Here is an 18,356-nt window from a genome sequence, read left to right on the forward strand (position 1 = left end):
AGAACTTTTCGGGGTTATTAAAAAATAAAACAAACTCTCTATCTAATATATATCCACATATTTTTTCCTATATTTATTATACAAGTCTTTCCATAAACGATATGCGCTTGGGTTTGGTGTTCTACCCATTGTTAACTCGTCTTCGATGTGTAGAAACTTGACATCTTCTTTCTTGCTGGGGCTCCATCTAACAGGAAGTTCTTGCGAGTCGTGTGGCGGTGTAGGATCACTAAAAAATAATAATATTAATATATGTTATACATGAAGACTCGTACACGGGGGATATCGGGGGCATAACCAAGGCATCCTATACATAGCAAGATGGTGTTGGCTTAATAAAAACTAAATCAAATCTGATTTACATGTTCTAGGATATGTTGCGTTGACATTCTACATTCTATATTAGAGTAAAGAAGGTTGATAGAAGAAGATACGTAATAAGGCTCGCGGAGACTATCTTCATATTAACGTTAGAACTTTCGCACAATATATTTTGATTACAATATGTTACGTTACTTTAATTTCGTCTTCCAACCGTCAGACAATGAAAACGTTAACTTACAATACGAGCTACGTTTTGTAGAAAAGCTTCGTTTCTAGAAAATAATAAAAGACAAAATTGCGTTGGATTTTCGCGAAACCGAGTATAGTTTAGATAATATAAGTTTATTTAGAGTTTCGCAAAATTGTGCCATTCGAATGAAGGTATTTATGATTTGCCCTTCTCACAGTATCTTACTTGTATTATCATACGTGGTACAACGCGATAATTACAGTCATAACTCCGTATGTATGCTACTACTAGTTTTTGCTCGCGGCTCCGCCCGCGTGATAGAGTTTTTCAGTGATAAAAGCTCCGCTTTATATTTTCCAGGAATAAGATGAAGTTTATATTTTAAGCTAGACCTGTACAAAAACATTGGACAAAACTGAAATGAATTCAATTCTGTAGTTTTTGTATGATGCGTGTAAAAACGTACAAACAGATAAACAGACAAAAATTCTAAAACTTTTGTTTCGTTTCTGTTGTTCTAATAAAGACCCTCCCATATTGGTTTGTCTTCTATATCTACAATGTATGGGCATCGGCGTGTTAAAATATCATTATAATATGTAAGCTTAGAAATAATGTAAATATGTTTAGGTGCTTGTTAGATTTAAACGTACTGACCGCTGAACAGATTAAGGTGGTAGTCTCTCATATGAGAGTCCGCCTGGGTAGGTACCAATTAAATGTCTATTTCTGCCACTAACCAACAGTATGTAGTCTCTGTTGTGTTCCGGTTTGAAAAAGATTTTAGTCATTGTAACTACTGGACATAATAAGACTTAACACCTCATGCCTCGGGATGTCGAGATTAGTGGAATACCAAACAATACATTGTAATTCAAGATGTTGGATGGTGTCTCTACTGTTTATTAGCGGTCGTATCGCTTACCATCAGGCGAACAGCAAGCTCGTTTCGTCATTCAAAGCAATAAAAAAGGGATGAAATTGGACATACAGATTATCCGAGTCCAGGATTAATTTATAAACTATTTTGAAGGACTGTGTACGCAGTCAAGACAAATTCAATTATGAAAACTTACCCATTTTTAGCAAAGTTGGTCCATAATTTTGTCATCCAGTTAATCATTTGCTGGTCTTTATTTCTTATAGGAAACGGCCAAAGATTTCCCCGAAATATATATAACAGTTCATCGGCATGACACGCTCCTGATTCATGTTTAAATCCAGTAATGTATTTCAAAAAATTCCGTCCACCAGCGTAGTTAAAATAATAATTATAAACAGGCATATTTGAATTTTCCATCAATATCTCTGACTCCAAAATCGACGGTACTTCGAAATACAAATGGGTGAACATATCTGATATATTCAATATATTTTTCATACTCATTCTTTCGTCACCAAAATAAAACTGTCTAACCTTATTATCTTCTATTTCTGCTTGTTTTTCAGATGGAAACTCTAAATCAGAAGCGAAAATATATTTTTCATCTCTTTCTTTCACTGTTTTGTCATCATCTTTCGATATAACGAATAAACCTTCTTTACTTGTAGTTCCGTACATAACTGATACATTCGTCTTAGGTTTGTTTGTTAGCAAATTAATTGGCAAATCAGTTATAGCTGGTTCCACCCCAGGAATGTATTTTTCCACACAGGGCAGATGTAGTAGTTGTGTATCTAAATATTTGTCTAGAGGTCTTGCGGGTTTTGTTCTAACTAAATCTTTAAATGAAGTTTTGGACAGTATTTCATATATTTCTTCTGGATCGTTTGTGTCGTGTCCTAATTCTTTAACTATAAGACTCGCCACCCATTTAGGCTGTCTGTTTAGCGCCCAACTAGACAGAGAGGACCCAGACTGAACTATAGCTCTTTTATACAACCCAGTAGTGGCTTCACTAGCTAATAATAGCGAAACTGAAGTTCCACCCGCGCTTTGTCCAAATATTGTTATATTATCGGGATCTCCGCCAAATGCTGCAACATTCTTCCTAACCCATCTTAAAGCAGCAATCTGGTCTTTTAATCCAGCATTACCCGGAGCATCCTTAGTTCCTAAACAAAGAAAACCAAGAGCTCCAAGTCTGTAATTAAATGTTATGACAATAACATCATGTTTTATAAGGTAATCTGGTGCGTACAAGAGCTTTCCGCCGCTCCCTAGGATAAACGCTCCTCCGTGAACATAGACCATGACTGGGAGAGGTCTTTTACCGTAAACAGGGACGTAAACATTTATCTTCAAGCAGTCTTCAGTACCAATAATACCGAATACTGAGTTTTGTGGGCAGAGGTCTACCTCGTCGATTGCTTTGAATACTCCTTTCCATGAAGGAGGAGGTAGTGGTGCCTGAAAATAAAATATATTCTTAATGTCATATAAATAGATCCCTATTCTTTGTAGACATATCTATCTTATCGTCGTTAATAATCAAGCAATTTTTTGTCGCTTGTTTGTCGCATAATATACATATATTTTATTGCAAAAATTACAGAATGTACTAAAAACTAAAATCTGAAAAAAGAAATTATTAAATACGAAATTAAAGTCGTTAATTTAGCGTATCAAGTATTAGGTTCTTAATCATCAGTGTTATAGCAATTGTTTAAAATTTGAAGGAATGCGCGAGACTTGTTATATACAACGATATAAGACCAGCTATATTAATTTCCATCCTAACCTGTTATATGATAGGATACAGCATTATATAACTAGTTTATAGACAATACACGTCTGGTAACCCTAGACATTGTGACGTTAGGGTCAAGGATTATCACTTATCTTCACATTACAACAATTAATAAGACATATTAGAAACATTGTAAGAACGGTTTATTTAAAATAATTTCTAGTCAGTATTGGCATTAAGTAATTCTTGATTTAATTTACAAACAACATGTTCTAACATTCAAAGCGGCGGTAGCCTAATTGGTTGTGGAACGGACACGAAAGTCCCCAGATTCAAATCCCAAGGGCACACACCTCTGACTTTTAAAAAAAATATGTGTGTATTCTTTGTGAATTATCGCTTGCTTTAACGGTGAAGAAAAATATCGTGAGGAAACCTGCATACCTGAGAAATTCTCTATAGGATTTTTCGAAGATGTGTGAAGTCCACCAATCCGCACTAGGTCAGCGTGGTGGACTAAGGCCTTATTCCTCTCAGTAGTAGAAGACGCCCATGCCCTACAGTGGGACAGTATATAATACAGGGATGATATTATTATATTGTTATATGTTCTAGCATTAGCAACAATTTATGTAACTTTGAAAAATGTAAAATAATCGTGGACCGATGCATTTTAGTTGGTGGAAAACCTATTATTCTTCATATCATGGCATTCGACCACTTATAGAAACATCATTGACAGATGATTTAATGTTTAAAATCATCTGTCATCGTTATCATACCAAAGAGTAATTAGTATATCAAACAGCTGGTGATATTGATTAATTAACCGTTAATTAGTTACACGCGTTTAATATTTTATTATAAGATGAATTTTACTGTTAGTACAATGTAACAAATTGATACCAGCCATGTTTAATCCGGTTCTTCTGATTCTGTCTCTACGGTCTTACAACATTTGGCTCGTGAGATTCCTTTAGGACCCTAGCATCCCAAATTTTCCTCTCTCTTTAGATGTTCGCAATTCATCTATAGTTACTTTATCATTAGGGGTTTTAAAGAAGGTAGTATAGTTTAATTCTTTCGGTCCTAAGTTTAACATGATATGCCCGTAAAGTGAATTAAAAAGCGATTTTCATATCTTCCTTCCTTCAGCCTTAATGGTTAATTTGTAGTTCAAAACATTACTTGGTATTCCCAATATTTACGTCTATATATGAACATTATAGACAAGCGACATTTTAAAATGTATACTTAATAAGTTCATAATGGAATTAAAAAATCCCACGTACTCAGATTACGATAATTATATTTAAAATAACTTTATATGTTATAAATATGTGAGTAAACTTAATTATAATCATATGACATGTAGCAAATTACTTAGCAATGACCGTGAACCTTGGACGCCAAGGTTGTAAGTAAAATTGTATGTTTTTTTTTGTAGACCGGCGAACGAGTTTTTAAGTACTTTAATATTTTTGTCGGTATGTTATAGACCAAGAAAATGGATAGGCATGAGAAATATTGGATTAACAGCTAATAGCCCCCTGCTGCTCGCCCGCGATCTCTCTGATGGTCCCTATTAGTCGCCTCTTATGACAGGCAGGGGATACCGTGGTGGAATTCTCCAAACGCTCCAAATCTAGACACAGTCACACATCCAGTCTGGCTTTAGCATTAGTAATAAAACGAAGCGTCCTTATCACTTATCTAATTAGAAGTTAATATTGTTTAATTGCTGTTATTATAATATTATTTTATCTATTATCAGTCTGTGTTTTGGGTTACTTAGTATTTTATACCTACATTAGTATTCCATATTTTATAAATAAAGTCAATTATTAGACCTTTCGTCAATATTGAAAATATGAATGAACTTACAGCATTAATCGTCAAAAAAACTAATTTAACATGTCACAAACTTTAGTAATACAATAGATAGCAAGATAATTATAGTGACATTGACTAATAAAATACAAAACACCGCTGCTAGACATCCAAATGACAGACATGTTAGAAAGCGATTTTATTTTTAATTAAAATATAAAACAATATACGCGACAAAGTAGTAAAATATTACAATATCCATTTCGATTGAGACTGTTCATAAAATCGATTATTAAATTTTTATGTTGTACCTATTTTTTAAAAGCCGAAGACGTTAACTTTTCTATGCAAGACGCCTTTTTATTTTTTCAATTACAACATTATTAGGTCACCTGACTGAGAATTAAGAGTACACGAATTCAATGCTAATACTGAGAGAAGTGTATGTTCCTAAATTTCTGCTAGATATGTAGTTTTAGAATCTTTTGTTTTGTTCATATGAGATAGGGTTACCAGATGCCTCTAAGATCAAGTGGTCGCCACCTATTTGTTTCTTTCAAGAACCAGTTACAGTGTAGTTTTGCTATAATTAAAAAAAAAACATAGTTCTCTCCTTTATTTAGCAACATATAAAACAAACGAACCTTAAATCTGGTGGAGCTGTTGGTGGTTGCATACGGTATTCCAAGATACTCGTAGAAACTTCCATCTGGACTAATTTTTCCACTCAGAACTCCTTGTTCAATCTCCACTTCTGGTGCCGGCTGGTCCACCAAATTCATCACAAAGAGGTTAAACAACACTATTCTCTTGCCGAACTTCATCTTGTATATAGTACTTGTTAATTTTTAAATAGAATTATTTTATTTAATTGTCAAGTGATAGTAGATTTGTCCTCAGTTTCTTAAATCTGTATCACATATTGTACTCTATGTTATTGTTCTAAATGAAATATTAATAAATAAATTGTAGTTTTTTATGTTAGGAAGTCAAGTGCCACTCACAACACACGAATTATAAATTTTGACACTACTATTTTTCTTCATTTCGAGGGCAAACAACGCGCACTATGTCTCACGCACCGGTAAATCGAGCATTACTACCATATCTCTTTTAATTTCGCTTATACTCCTTGTTAAACATACTTCGAAGCCGGTTTCCGTAAAGATAAGTTCAAAATCCACAACTCCATAATCTATAAAATGACATAATATCTGACCAATCAGATTCGATAACACTTCGAAATCCGAAAGTAGTTGTATAAACAACAATACGTAATTTGTAGGTTATTTTAAAATTGTTCGCATGACGCAAGCGCGTGCGGCGGCGAGCGCTGGCCTTGTACTGGGATTGATTATGACGGACGTAATACAACGGTGATTGTGGGAGAGAGATAGCGGTATATGTATGTGGAGTTGCCGTTAGGAAAAAATGTAATGACAAAAATATGTTTTATATTATCACAATTTTGTTATAATTTTATTTAATTTATAAAGTTTATGTAATTAAACTATGGAAATCATAGCGACGAAAAACACGGAAAATATAGTGAGTATAACATCCAATGGAATCTGTCACCTCTGTCGTTCTCAAGCGGGAAGTATATAAAGTTTCAAATTACAAGTGACTCTCTCTAAACTTGGTCACTGACTTAAGACGCAATAAAATGACAGACCAATTTATTAACTTAATTTTTTTTTTTATTGTAAACTTTGTGGAAAAATTAGAAGTTACTATTTACAGTACGCTGGTTTACCAATCTCTAAAATATTTTTTAAGTACATTTATTGGAAATAAAACTCTTTTTCGGATATTATTGCGGTTTTTATTTTTAAATATTACCTGTTGCCGATCTGATTTACGCAAAATGCGCTCACAGTGTCTTGAAACCTGTCACCCTGAGCTTGTTGTATAAAATATGAATTCTGATAATGTGCAGTAACTGTGCTGGCTACATTTGCCCATAATTTAGAACACATCGATCCTTGCACACTAATGCTTGGCAGCAAGAATAAACAATACTATGTTACACTAGCAGTAGACTCTTGCACGCAAAATGCCTAATTTATTTCACTTCCCGCCAACACAACATAACATAAAATAAAATCCGTTTAGCATTTAATGTTACCCGACCTTTATCGAGTTAGCATAATTCAATTGGAGCTCGTTACATTCCTTTTTGTTTTTTATATTAATTAGTACCTAATGACTGACCATTAAGGCTGTCGCACTTAACATTGTGAGCCAGTCCTCCGTCGCATGTCCAAATTTGAATAAATTACGCAAAACACGAGAAAACTCGTGAATTTTAACCCTATCTGTGCGTGACTGACCGCCGGCGCCCGCCGTGGACCCGCGCTGAATTATAAATGGCCTTTCTTCTCTCTTTTAAGATAAATATTTATCTAAAAGAAAAGATAAATGTACTAAGATGTAAACTTGCCTTGTTAACTTTTAAAATAGTTTGTTCATTGATCTTCGGTTCAGTAAAAATAAAAATAGTTTCGCGGTATCATGAATTACAACAAAATTATGTTATTAACTTTCTATTGCATTATTCTGTCCATTTGATAGACATGATACTTATGAGAGGATTCTGAATTTCATCTAACATGCTGCCCTAATACGAATTGATTTTTTTAAGAACTCTCACTTCACAGATGATAAGCGAGACGTCAAAATGTTTTCCTTCACTTACTTCCTAATGAAATATATTCAAGTAAAAGGTGCTTGTACTAATATAAACAACAACACAAACAGCTTAACAATAAAGTCGACAAACCAACTCCATTAATGTATTCAGTAAATCTCTAATCATTTTACATCAACAAAGATGGATCTTACTAGAACTCATCAGTGAACATTAAAGTTTTCGATCTTTATATTCAAAAGGGGTAGAGTGAACTATCTGCGGACCCTTGAATTGATTCGCGGGTGATTTGCATGAGAGACGATGCAGGCGACTCAGCTATTACTGCCAACTCAAAAACTAATCTTCAGATTGAAGTGCTCCTTGGACGATAAAGACTGGCTGCTGGGTGAGGATTTTATATAGTAATAAAATTATTTCTGGTTAGAGAAGAATTCTTAAGATTTTTTGAAATTGAATTGATTTTGTGTATTAGTTTTGATTTAAAATGGTAGGGATGAGGCAGATCTTGTAATTATTTGGCAGATGGTTTATCTAAATTGTAATCACCTTGATAATTGCCGAACGTTTCAAAATTTTATTAATGGAGTTTTTGTAACCATTCTTTTCATATGTCCATTATTCGTATTACCTTAAATGATAATACTCGTAATACTATATTGTTATTTATGATATCTCGCCAGTAATGCATGTTCTAAAAAATTTGTACAACACACAGCCGGTGACAAATAAAACGACCTGATAGAAAGTGCTCATTATCATTAGTAAACATGCACAATATTAGAACTATCTTCATTGCTGGCGAGAGGATACAGATACTATTTATATTCGATAGAATAACTGCGTTTGTACGCTCGATGAAGAACTCGCCGTAATGGTTCGTTTCGGGTTTAACCGGTGTCCACCCAGTTCGACAGACCTGGATATTTCTGGTAACATTGAAAATAAAAAAAGTTTATCACCGGTTGATATTAAGTTTTAACTCATTTTACAATGTGGTCACGTGTATGTGGTTTTGCGAACCAAAAAAAAACACTTGGGTGAAAGCTATAATCTTATTTTAACTGCTCTACAGACCAGCTCTTTGGCTGTATTGCCAGCACGGTCCCATGGTGTAATGGTTAGCACTTTGGACTCTGAATCCAACGATCCGAGTTCAAATCTCGGTGGGACCTGTTTTTATTTTTATATTGCAGAAATGTTATTGTAGAGTGCTCAATTATATTTATAACATCTTATCGGGGATTGTGTAGTTTCTAAAGATATATAATACTTGTTTATTTTTAAATGTTAGTAAATGATATCGGTATTTCTAATAAACATTTAAATCAGTTATTAACTATGAAACTGTATGTGTCCGTAAACTAATCAACAGGTTATTAGTTGACAAAACTGCAATCATACTTCAACTAACTTGCTAAACTACTTAATTCAATCAACTGTCAAGTTCATAATAATTGTATGAAAACAAAATGTTGTATTGTTGCCGCCATTAGTGTCGTGTTTAGAGCAACAGTTGACAACGTCCGCAACAATTATTCAACAAGTTTAAATATATGTGAATTGGATTCCTTAAACGATATATTTCCAGTATATGAAACGCAACAATATTTACAAGTTACAATACCAATAAATTGTTGTAATGAAGAGCGGCCTGTCACCACATAATCTTCTAATGCTTTAGTCAAGGGTCTTACAGGGGCATTTATAACGGCATGTCAGCCGGGATTTACCTCGATCCCGGCTAGGTCTCCTTGGATCTAGAGCTCTAATCTATATTGACCTTTCGAATCAAACCGGCATGTGGAATTATGAATATTAATGTAAAAATGAGTCTACCTGTTCTACGATTCCCGACGATAATATTATTATAAAAGGAATGGTTGACATTATTTACTCAGCTCTATGTTTAGGATAAATGTCTATGTATTAATTTATCGTTCTTGTTAGCGCCACTATTATTATTATATTAGTACCTATATTATATGTATCTATAAGTATAGCCCTTTTTCGCTTCGTCAATAATTTGTATAAAAAACTTACAAAAAAAATGAAAGTCGTTAAAAAATAATAAATATATTATTAAGAGCAATCCTTTTCGTTGTCATTTGTATTCTTACTATACATTTTTATTTTTGATGATAGTGTTAGTTAAGTTTTACAAATACACTAATGAATGTACCGAAACAATGTACAACTTTCTGGTATTAATAGATCTCATGCCGATATCTAAACTATGTGTAAGTTTTTCTTTTAAAAATGAATGCAACGTACCTATATTTAGGAGTAAGAGCATATAGATTTAATATAGATACAAGTTATAAATTTCAATGTTGAAAAGTCAATCCCAGTGCACAGACTGCAGCTCAGACCCGCCGAAATACGCGTTTGTTACGATGCGGTGTAAGGCTGCGATGCCAATGCGCTAACCAAAAAATCCTGTTTTATTTAAATTTTAGACGCGTTACCGATGCATTCGTGTGAAATTTTGTATTCATGTTTTTATTGACGAACAGAACTTTTGATGATGTTATTAGGCTTATTGCTCACAGTTGCAACCAATGCCATCCATAATATTGTTGCATATCATATACTACGCTCGTCACTTTGAAATTTCAGATGAAGTGTCATACCAACCCTAGTATTATTGGTTTTAATGCCTTTAAACAACTGAGGTTATTCATGATTTTTCGATGAATCAACAATCGTGTTTTGTATAGATGCTATTATTACTCGACATTAAAATCACCGATAAATAAACGGTGGCAGCCATAATATAAAAGAAGAAAAATGCCTTTAAACAATAATGTTTGTAATTCTTGGCAGAAGTAAATATGGTTGTTGATCAGAAGCATTTTCATGTTTTAAAGTTTAAAAAACTTGGGTGCTCTATAAAGTAGAAATAATTCTTAAAATTTGTAACCTTATTAAACGTATAAACGCTGGTACGAAGTGACATACGTCACTAATTAATACTATAATAGACTTTTCAGTTTACCAAAATAGCTTTTCTCTAAATATATTTTCAGCTATTTTCATAAATAATAAAAAATGGATTTTATAATTTAACTACAAATAACATTCATAAAGTAAAATACATAAAAATTCACATTTATTACAACAGTGTGGTTTAAAAAGGTGCAATAATACAATAATAACGAAATAAAATCATAAAGACTAACGAATTAAAAACGTATTTATCCTTGAATATTTACTAAAGAATATATTGGGTAAAAAATAAGATTAATTAAGATAAAAGTAATTTATTTAAACTTAATTCCATCCTTCTACATAAAATAAATGCACTCAGAGATAAATGGTAAGAGAAAAATAAAGATCTTTTGTTTATGATAATAATGTCTGAGTACATTTTTGTTTATTTGTATAGTAAAGATTTATGGGTAGTCGAGACGTCTTATTATAGAGAATATAGTATTAAAGATTATAATCATTGTAGAGGATGTTCCTTTGTTTGTGAAATGAATAATCAAACTATAAATAATTGATGACGTAAATTTTCAACCAGATAAACACAACATCACGATCGATAATACCTCTAATATCATACTATCTCTAAGACCCAATGAGGGAATATTAATCTTGGATGATGTCAGTAACGCTAGACATACGCTACTTTCTTGAATATCTAAAACCCCTTTTGAAAGTGATATGGTATCCAGAAAAACAACCCCTTTTGAAACAATAAAGATCTTGTTATATTGTACAAGTTCAACGACCCCGCATCGAATAACTCCCCATATCGCTACATTACGAACGGCACATTTAACCTTAATTCCAGTCATACAAAAAAACAATTCCCCTGTTCTCGTGTACACAGAGCGTATGTTAGCCGAACTCCGCGCTTCAAGTGGAAATATTTGTGCAATTAAAACCTGCCACCAACTTTAATATTGTGTTTTAAATGTTGGACGAATGCAGTTGGATTTTCGGGGATCTAAGGATGATATTTAAATTTTCATATATTAAGCTTTTGAAAGAAATCATTGCTGACTTAGGTATCCCAATGAGGTAGTTCGTTTGAAAACTTATCACCGGTTCCATAATAATGCAGTTATATATATTTTTATTTAATTTATCGTAGCTTGTGAAATTGCTAGATCTTATTAAATAAAACACATTGCAATGACATAGAGTGACGGATAATAGGCGAAGCGCAATGTCTTATACGTTGAATTTACAGTTCTGAGTGATGTGGTTATTGATTATCAACTCATTGATTTAATAGCATCCAGCGCTATAAGCCATGAGATAGTGCGTTAGATTCCCAGGCTAAAATTGATGTGAGGGTTTCTATTAGAAAATAAGGGCCTAGGTCAAAAATTGTAATTTGTAGCTGACTTGGCTTCGCTCTTGCACATCATGGAACGGTTATAAGGCCCGCAATGGTGGATAGGTTACTTCTCTGCTTAACCCTTCCAAGATTAAGGACGTGAGCCTATGTGAGTGTAAAGTGACTCAAAACATTGAAAACCTCCCCCTTTATTAGGGGAACTTGATACAAAGAAGAACAATAAATCAACAGCTCAAAAGCTTAAGAACGCATGCCACTCCAGTTAACCTAAGACAATAATAAATCTAATAGCGGCGACGTCATTTTATCACGTTATGACGTTGATGGATCATCCCGGCCTAGTCTTGAGCATTCCCTTGTTCTCGGGAATTAAATACATGTATTTTTCTTGCTCTTCATTAATTATTTTTGGTGGGGCTTTAAATATTGAAATATTTACTTCTTAACACTTTAACATTTGCAAAGGAAGGTTTGGCTCATAACAACGTATGTTATGGAGCCACTGCCGGAGACATATTTTGTCCTTATCCTGTTCCAATGTAGGGTCAGTGCAACACAATTATCAAATGTATTGCAGAACTGATTTGGCATATATTGAAAGATTGTTTAACACCTAAATGATATCATCGAGTTGAAATTATACTATTGACGCCCAAACGAGGTGACGTGTTAAGTCATTAATTTTCATGAGATTATTTGTCAGCGACCCAGCGTATTTCTTCTACTTACCCTATCTCCACCGCCAAATACATTCTAAATTAATCTTGCATCGTCCAAGCCCACACATTACCGCCAGAATTCTCTACCTTCTGCTATCAAAAATCTACCGAACAAATTGAAACTCTTCTTTAGACAACATCAAACATCGTTTTAAACACAATCCGCCGCGAACAAAGCGTCTGTAATCTACTGTTGTTGAGAAAACCGCACGCGATCATAAATCTAAACCGATATTACAAAATGCCGTTTTATCTTGCACAAACGACGTTGACGGATCGCCAAAGCGGCCACTGCCTCGGGGAGTCCTAGTATAAATTCAGTGAATATCCAAACACTGGCGTTTCATAGTAATCTGAAAATTCTAGAAATATGTCTCAATCTCTATGTGAGTCTGAGTAGCTGTCCAATTCTGTTAGTAAGACGGTGGGAATGCCTATTATTTATGCCTGATTTTGGTCGGCAATCAAATGTATAGAGTCTGTCTATATTACTGTTTGTTCATGTTTAAATACTTTCTCTTTATTTACTTTTTCTTAATTTGTTGTAACGTTGGTTCACAGTTGTGAATGGTCGTAAGTTTTATTTTCATCTTTTATACATCTCTCTCACCGTGCAAATAAAACATCTGAGTAGGTACTAAGTACTTGCTTTTCTATTATAAAGCAGCACTGAATTAATATTGTTATGTTCAGATTTAAAGAAAATTAAATTTAGGGTAATTACGGAACCCTATCACATATCTACCTCATCGGGAGTTAAGGTGTGATGTGTCTTTGTTTTATAATTAGGGGATATCATAAGACTAAAATGTGCCAGGATGATCAGTTTACTACCATGCCTTACTTAGTCACATTATAAAGGTACTGTGGGTATTCCTAGCACTGACCATGCATTCGCTCCTCTCATTAAACAAACCAGGCACTTAAAACATTAACGGAAACCGTATTCATAATTAAATTCCACGAGTTTTTTGTGCAAGAAATCCTCGCATCATTATTTCTATTTCAGAAGGGGTTGCATTCAGGTCGCTTTCGCTTCGGCTGCATATGAAAAGATCAACGTTGCTAACAAAAAGATTTACTTGCGAACCGCGCCACCCCACTGCATTCATTTGAACCCAGCGATGTTTCTATTGCTGTGGTTGGACTGCAGGATTTTGGGAGTTAAGAGGTGAGAATTTTGCTGAAAAATCGGTTCTTGAAAAGATTTTTAGTTTTATTTTTGTTCAAGCAACAGCGTGAGGATAAATACCTTACGGTGGTATACGATGTATTTTGCCAGTAAAAGGTTCAAATTCTATCTCACAATGTGAAGAGCGGTGAAATTCTACTTACTGTACTATTATTATTATATTAACAACCAAATGACGCGATGCTTATGTCGCTTTTGCGTTCTGCCCGTTCATAAAAAAACCCTTATAGTCTATGCTTATTTACATCATGTTCAATACATGCTAAGAGGTTTGTTGTACGCGCCTTTCTTTTGTAGTACTCACTCCAGGTGACAGGTAAAACAGATCAATCCAAAAAGAACCTATCTTTATCAAAGATTTTTCACCCATCAGAGACTGAGCATTCAGCACCTCCAATTCAGCTCTTAACTGTCTACTCAACACAGTCGATTTGACAGCTACTGGAATCAATGAAAAATCTATCAGATCCACATTTGATATGTAAAACGCCTCATCCGATGCGTCGCTTTGAGTTGAAACCGTTCTATTGAGTGACTGCATAAAGCTTTTAATACGGGACGTGCAGGGGCAGAGCAGTGATGGAACCGTAATTACGACGTCGACCTCACAAATATTTTAGTAATCCGTGGAGTAAGTTCAAAGTCAGAATGTCTTCTTATCCCGGTTGTAGTAAAAGTGATTCTTTGTTGTACGATATAATAATTTTACATTGTTAATTATAGACCACTAAAATATCTATTAATGGTTGATCACAGTTAAAGTACTCGAGATATCATTCCTGACAGCGTACGGTCTCACCACCCAGACTAAAGCGGCAGTATGTTAACGAACCTGAAATAACAGTTTTAAGGCGGATTTTGAACGTGGACATGTGACCACTGCTCGCCGTACATGACTTTTTGAAGTTGCCAAATTGAATGCCGCGGGATACCAAATTCCTACAGATTTGCCTTTACAATTTTCGGTAATTTTGTTGAGAAATAATGGGTCAGTCTATTACTATGGTATTTTGCCTTACCAACAAAAGTTACTTAGCAGTATTCATTTTAGTGTTCTAAAATAATATACACCTATGTCTGAATTATACAACACTATGCATTGTTCGCGGCTTCGCCCACGTGAAAGACTTTGCCACAGATAAAAATGGCCTACCAATATTAATAATTTCATGCAAAATCTCATCTAAATCCACTCAGCACTTTTAATTTACATTTTAAATCTACTAGTACTTAACAAGTAAGAGTCATATTATATCTTATGTTTACGCGAATGTTAGACATTCAAATAAAACTATTTAGGGATTTTATCGTGGTTACTAATATTATTATTTTCTCCCGACGTTTTGAAGATTTTGCCTTCATTGTTACGGGGCGGACTATCAGTCCGCATTTATAATGATCTAAATAACCGCGACAAATCCGTAAACAGTTTTATTTCAAAGTAAGAGTAACATTATTAATGTTTACATAACATATCCTAATCCACTTACGCAACCAAGACAAACTGTTTTTGCAAGATGCGTGTATAAAGGGCGTCAAGCCATTGTTCCCTCACAATGGGTCGAGTAATGCACGGTGCATTGGACCGATCCGATCCATGGCAGATATATAAATCGGCCCGACACATCCGACGGCTTTGTGTAAGCTTGTGGACAATGGTAAATTAATCGTTGCTCGTGTTTGGCTTCATCAGACTCTATACTCTAGGGTAATAAATAAGTTAATAATACAATCCTTGTATGCTATCCTTGAGCTTCCTCTACTACTGAGGACGTTAAGCCGTGAACCATGTGCTGGATTAGAACGCGTAGGAGCTGGAACGGCAAATTTTCTTTTTTGTACGGGCACTGCAAAATGGTCCCATTCCACGTGGTGGTAAGTGGAGTCGGGTCTAGGCAGAGTGTGGACTGATGGAGATGATCACCCTCGCCAGTAGATACAATTATGCCGGCCTTTTTGAAACCATAGGTATATAATATACAGGCTGATCCCGGAACGCGACACGCTTACGTGGGCCACAATGCCTAGTTTTGTACCTTGTGTTCACTATACAGACGGACACAAAATTCCAATCACCGACAAGTGACTTATGATGACCCAAATTAGTAATAAGAACCGGAGCGGAAGTTGATTCTAATAATAAGAATAAAAATAAATTGATTGAAATTTTTGAAACATTGACCCATACTCCAATTAACCTAAATGTCAGCACAAAGCTAATGTCAGCGAGGTAATTACGTACATCACTACAAAATTAAAGACGTGTAAAAACACGTCTCTTCGTGTGTCAGAATTATGCATGTGAATAAAAAAATCTTGCAAAATTACCCGACACTTGAAAAATAAACTAACATAAATGCAGCTTTAAATTTTCCACGGAGCCATCTCAAGGAAACCTTACTTTTCACCTTGGGACGTGGGGCAAGTTATAAAATGCTGGATAAACAATTATTTTTAATATTTTTTTTATTCATAAATTGACTCCTAACTGAGAGCTTGGATAGGGGATAACGATTTATTTGTTTTTGTATCCAATCAACATACAATGTATCGTGTAAAGCAGTGAAATTATTGAAGCCGAAACCTATGATAAAAAATTTCATGGCGAGTAAGGCAAGCCATACTGTACTTTGAACTTAATAGTTCATAGAGTGTTACTGTTTGAGGCAGATATAGCACTCACGATTAACCAACCGAACTGCTTCTCATCAGCTACTACTTCTACATCAATAAAACTGATCCAGCTGTACTGGCTTTCAAAGTGTGTCTTTACAAATGGTCCTATTATTATTATTCTTGTGTCTAATGCAAATGTACCGTATAACCCAATAGGCATCAACCCGCTACCACTGTCTCCAAACACTTGCCCCACCATCAGCTGTCGAGCACGCCGCACTCCTGAATGTTGCCACCGGGAAATTCAGCAAAAAACCGCGACTAGGGCCCTTAAAGTGTGGCAATTAAGATCTACATTCGCATGACAAGTCACAAGATATTATAACACTGCTATGCACCGATGCTTTGCCGTTACGAATGTTTCAGCTTTGAAACTTGCTCCTGAAAATTAAATTGAAAAATGGATTATGAATTTTGCTTTTGGATTTCTGATTGCTACCTCTTTTTGTACATTTATGGACGAATACTAGTGGTTCGGTATTCTATTCCGCGCCACTTTAGAGCGTAAATTGGCATATCCTGAACTTTGGCAGCACCGTTAGGAGTTAGACGTATTTATTTCATCAATATTTTATGTTCGTATTATAGTCTTTTTTATTCATAATAATTATTGATTTTAGCTCTAACTGAAGCAATATATGTTGCATATGTTATTTACGTACTTTACTTTCCTTAGCGAGAGTTGTTCCCATATCTGAGTCGAAAAAAGCAATCCCTGATGATAAGCTATCTATAAATAGTGTCGTTAACCCGAATTATAGCACTTACGTACGTACGTACAAAAAACCCTACACTCGTTGTTTTCCGGCTATTATACAAAATACTGCATATCACTGGCATATTACACTCTCTAAGAGTATTTAAGGCTTAACATCCCTAGATGAACTTTATACTATATCTACAATTAGTGTAGTCGAGTGATTGTAGCGGAATCACCGGGGCACCACGTGTCGTAAGCACAATGCTTCCAGTCACCAGCTCCGCCATTGTCTGCTCGCTGCGGAACGGAACGATTAATAGTATGTGCTGTGAGAATAGTTCAATCATTTTTACTGTTTATTATTTATCATTTTTATTAGCAGAACTACATTATGTTGGTCAAATATGTTGTTACTGTAAAAGGTATTTTTTAATTTTTGTTTATTAATTAAAAATTCTGGAGCTTGTTTTAATTGATCAGAACATTAATCATGTGCTTAATATTGTACTATATTTTTGAAATTAACTTTAGTAGTACGCAAAAGCCGGCTTGGCTAAAGCAAGTTACTTATCAACCATTTTGAAGACATAACCTGTTATTGAGTATAATGAAATAGTAGTGATAAATCCAGGTGGAAATTACAGTGTCGCGTGACGTAAGCACATAAAGTTTCAATAGCCATATTTGGAGGATCTATGGAAATATAATATATACCATTTTATTTTAAACAGCAACAAGGGTCGAGAAAGTATTCCAGAAAAAGTGAAAATTCTTATTACTTAAATTATTTATAATACGTTCGAGTATTTTTACTGATATACTTAAATATTATTTGCGTGTGGTAGGATATATTTTATATCTGCCCAGATAATTACCGCACTCAAGGTGTTAAAACTCGCCATAGTTCCGGGATCAGCTTTTGTATATCCGGTTCCAACAGGCCGGCATAATTGTGTCGACTGCCGAGGGGTAATCAGTCGACATTCTACTGGACCCCACTCCACTTACCATCAGGTGCAGGGCAGTTTGCCGTACAAATAAAACATATTAGTACCTTAAATTAAAACTATTTTTCGGATTTTATCGCGGTTTTAATATTTTAGTTTTCTCCCAACGTTTCGAAGACAGCAGCC

The 18,356-nt window shown here is 34.6% G+C and overlaps 1 protein-coding gene and 1 non-coding gene across 3 annotated transcripts; one reads left to right on the top strand and one right to left on the bottom strand.

Moving 5' to 3' along the window:
* Positions 1-37: 37 nt before the first annotated feature.
* Positions 38-6,326, bottom strand: LOC115446863 (juvenile hormone esterase). Of its 2 annotated transcripts, XM_037443440.1 has the most exons (4): positions 5,881-6,326; positions 5,619-5,842; positions 1,591-2,864; positions 38-229 (listed from the first exon to the last, which is right to left on the bottom strand). In XM_037443440.1, the coding sequence occupies exons 2-4, from the start codon at positions 5,796-5,798 to the stop codon at positions 43-45; spliced, it is 1,641 nt and encodes a 546-aa protein (XP_037299337.1). In that variant the 5' UTR covers positions 5,799-5,842; positions 5,881-6,326; the 3' UTR covers positions 38-42. The 2 variants fall into 2 exon arrangements, with proteins under 2 accessions (XP_037299337.1, XP_030029533.1); XM_030173673.2 differs by having other exon boundaries at positions 5,619-6,326.
* Positions 6,327-8,727: 2,401 nt separating this feature from the next.
* Trnaq-cug lies at positions 8,728-8,799 on the top strand. Its single transcript has one exon. It is a non-coding gene; the product is annotated as a tRNA-Gln (tRNA).
* The last annotated feature ends 9,557 nt before the right edge of the window (positions 8,800-18,356 follow it).

Source organism: Manduca sexta, chromosome 26, assembly GCF_014839805.1.
Source record: "Manduca sexta isolate Smith_Timp_Sample1 chromosome 26, JHU_Msex_v1.0, whole genome shotgun sequence".
In the NCBI taxonomy this organism is placed as follows: Eukaryota; Metazoa; Arthropoda; class Insecta; order Lepidoptera; family Sphingidae; genus Manduca; species Manduca sexta.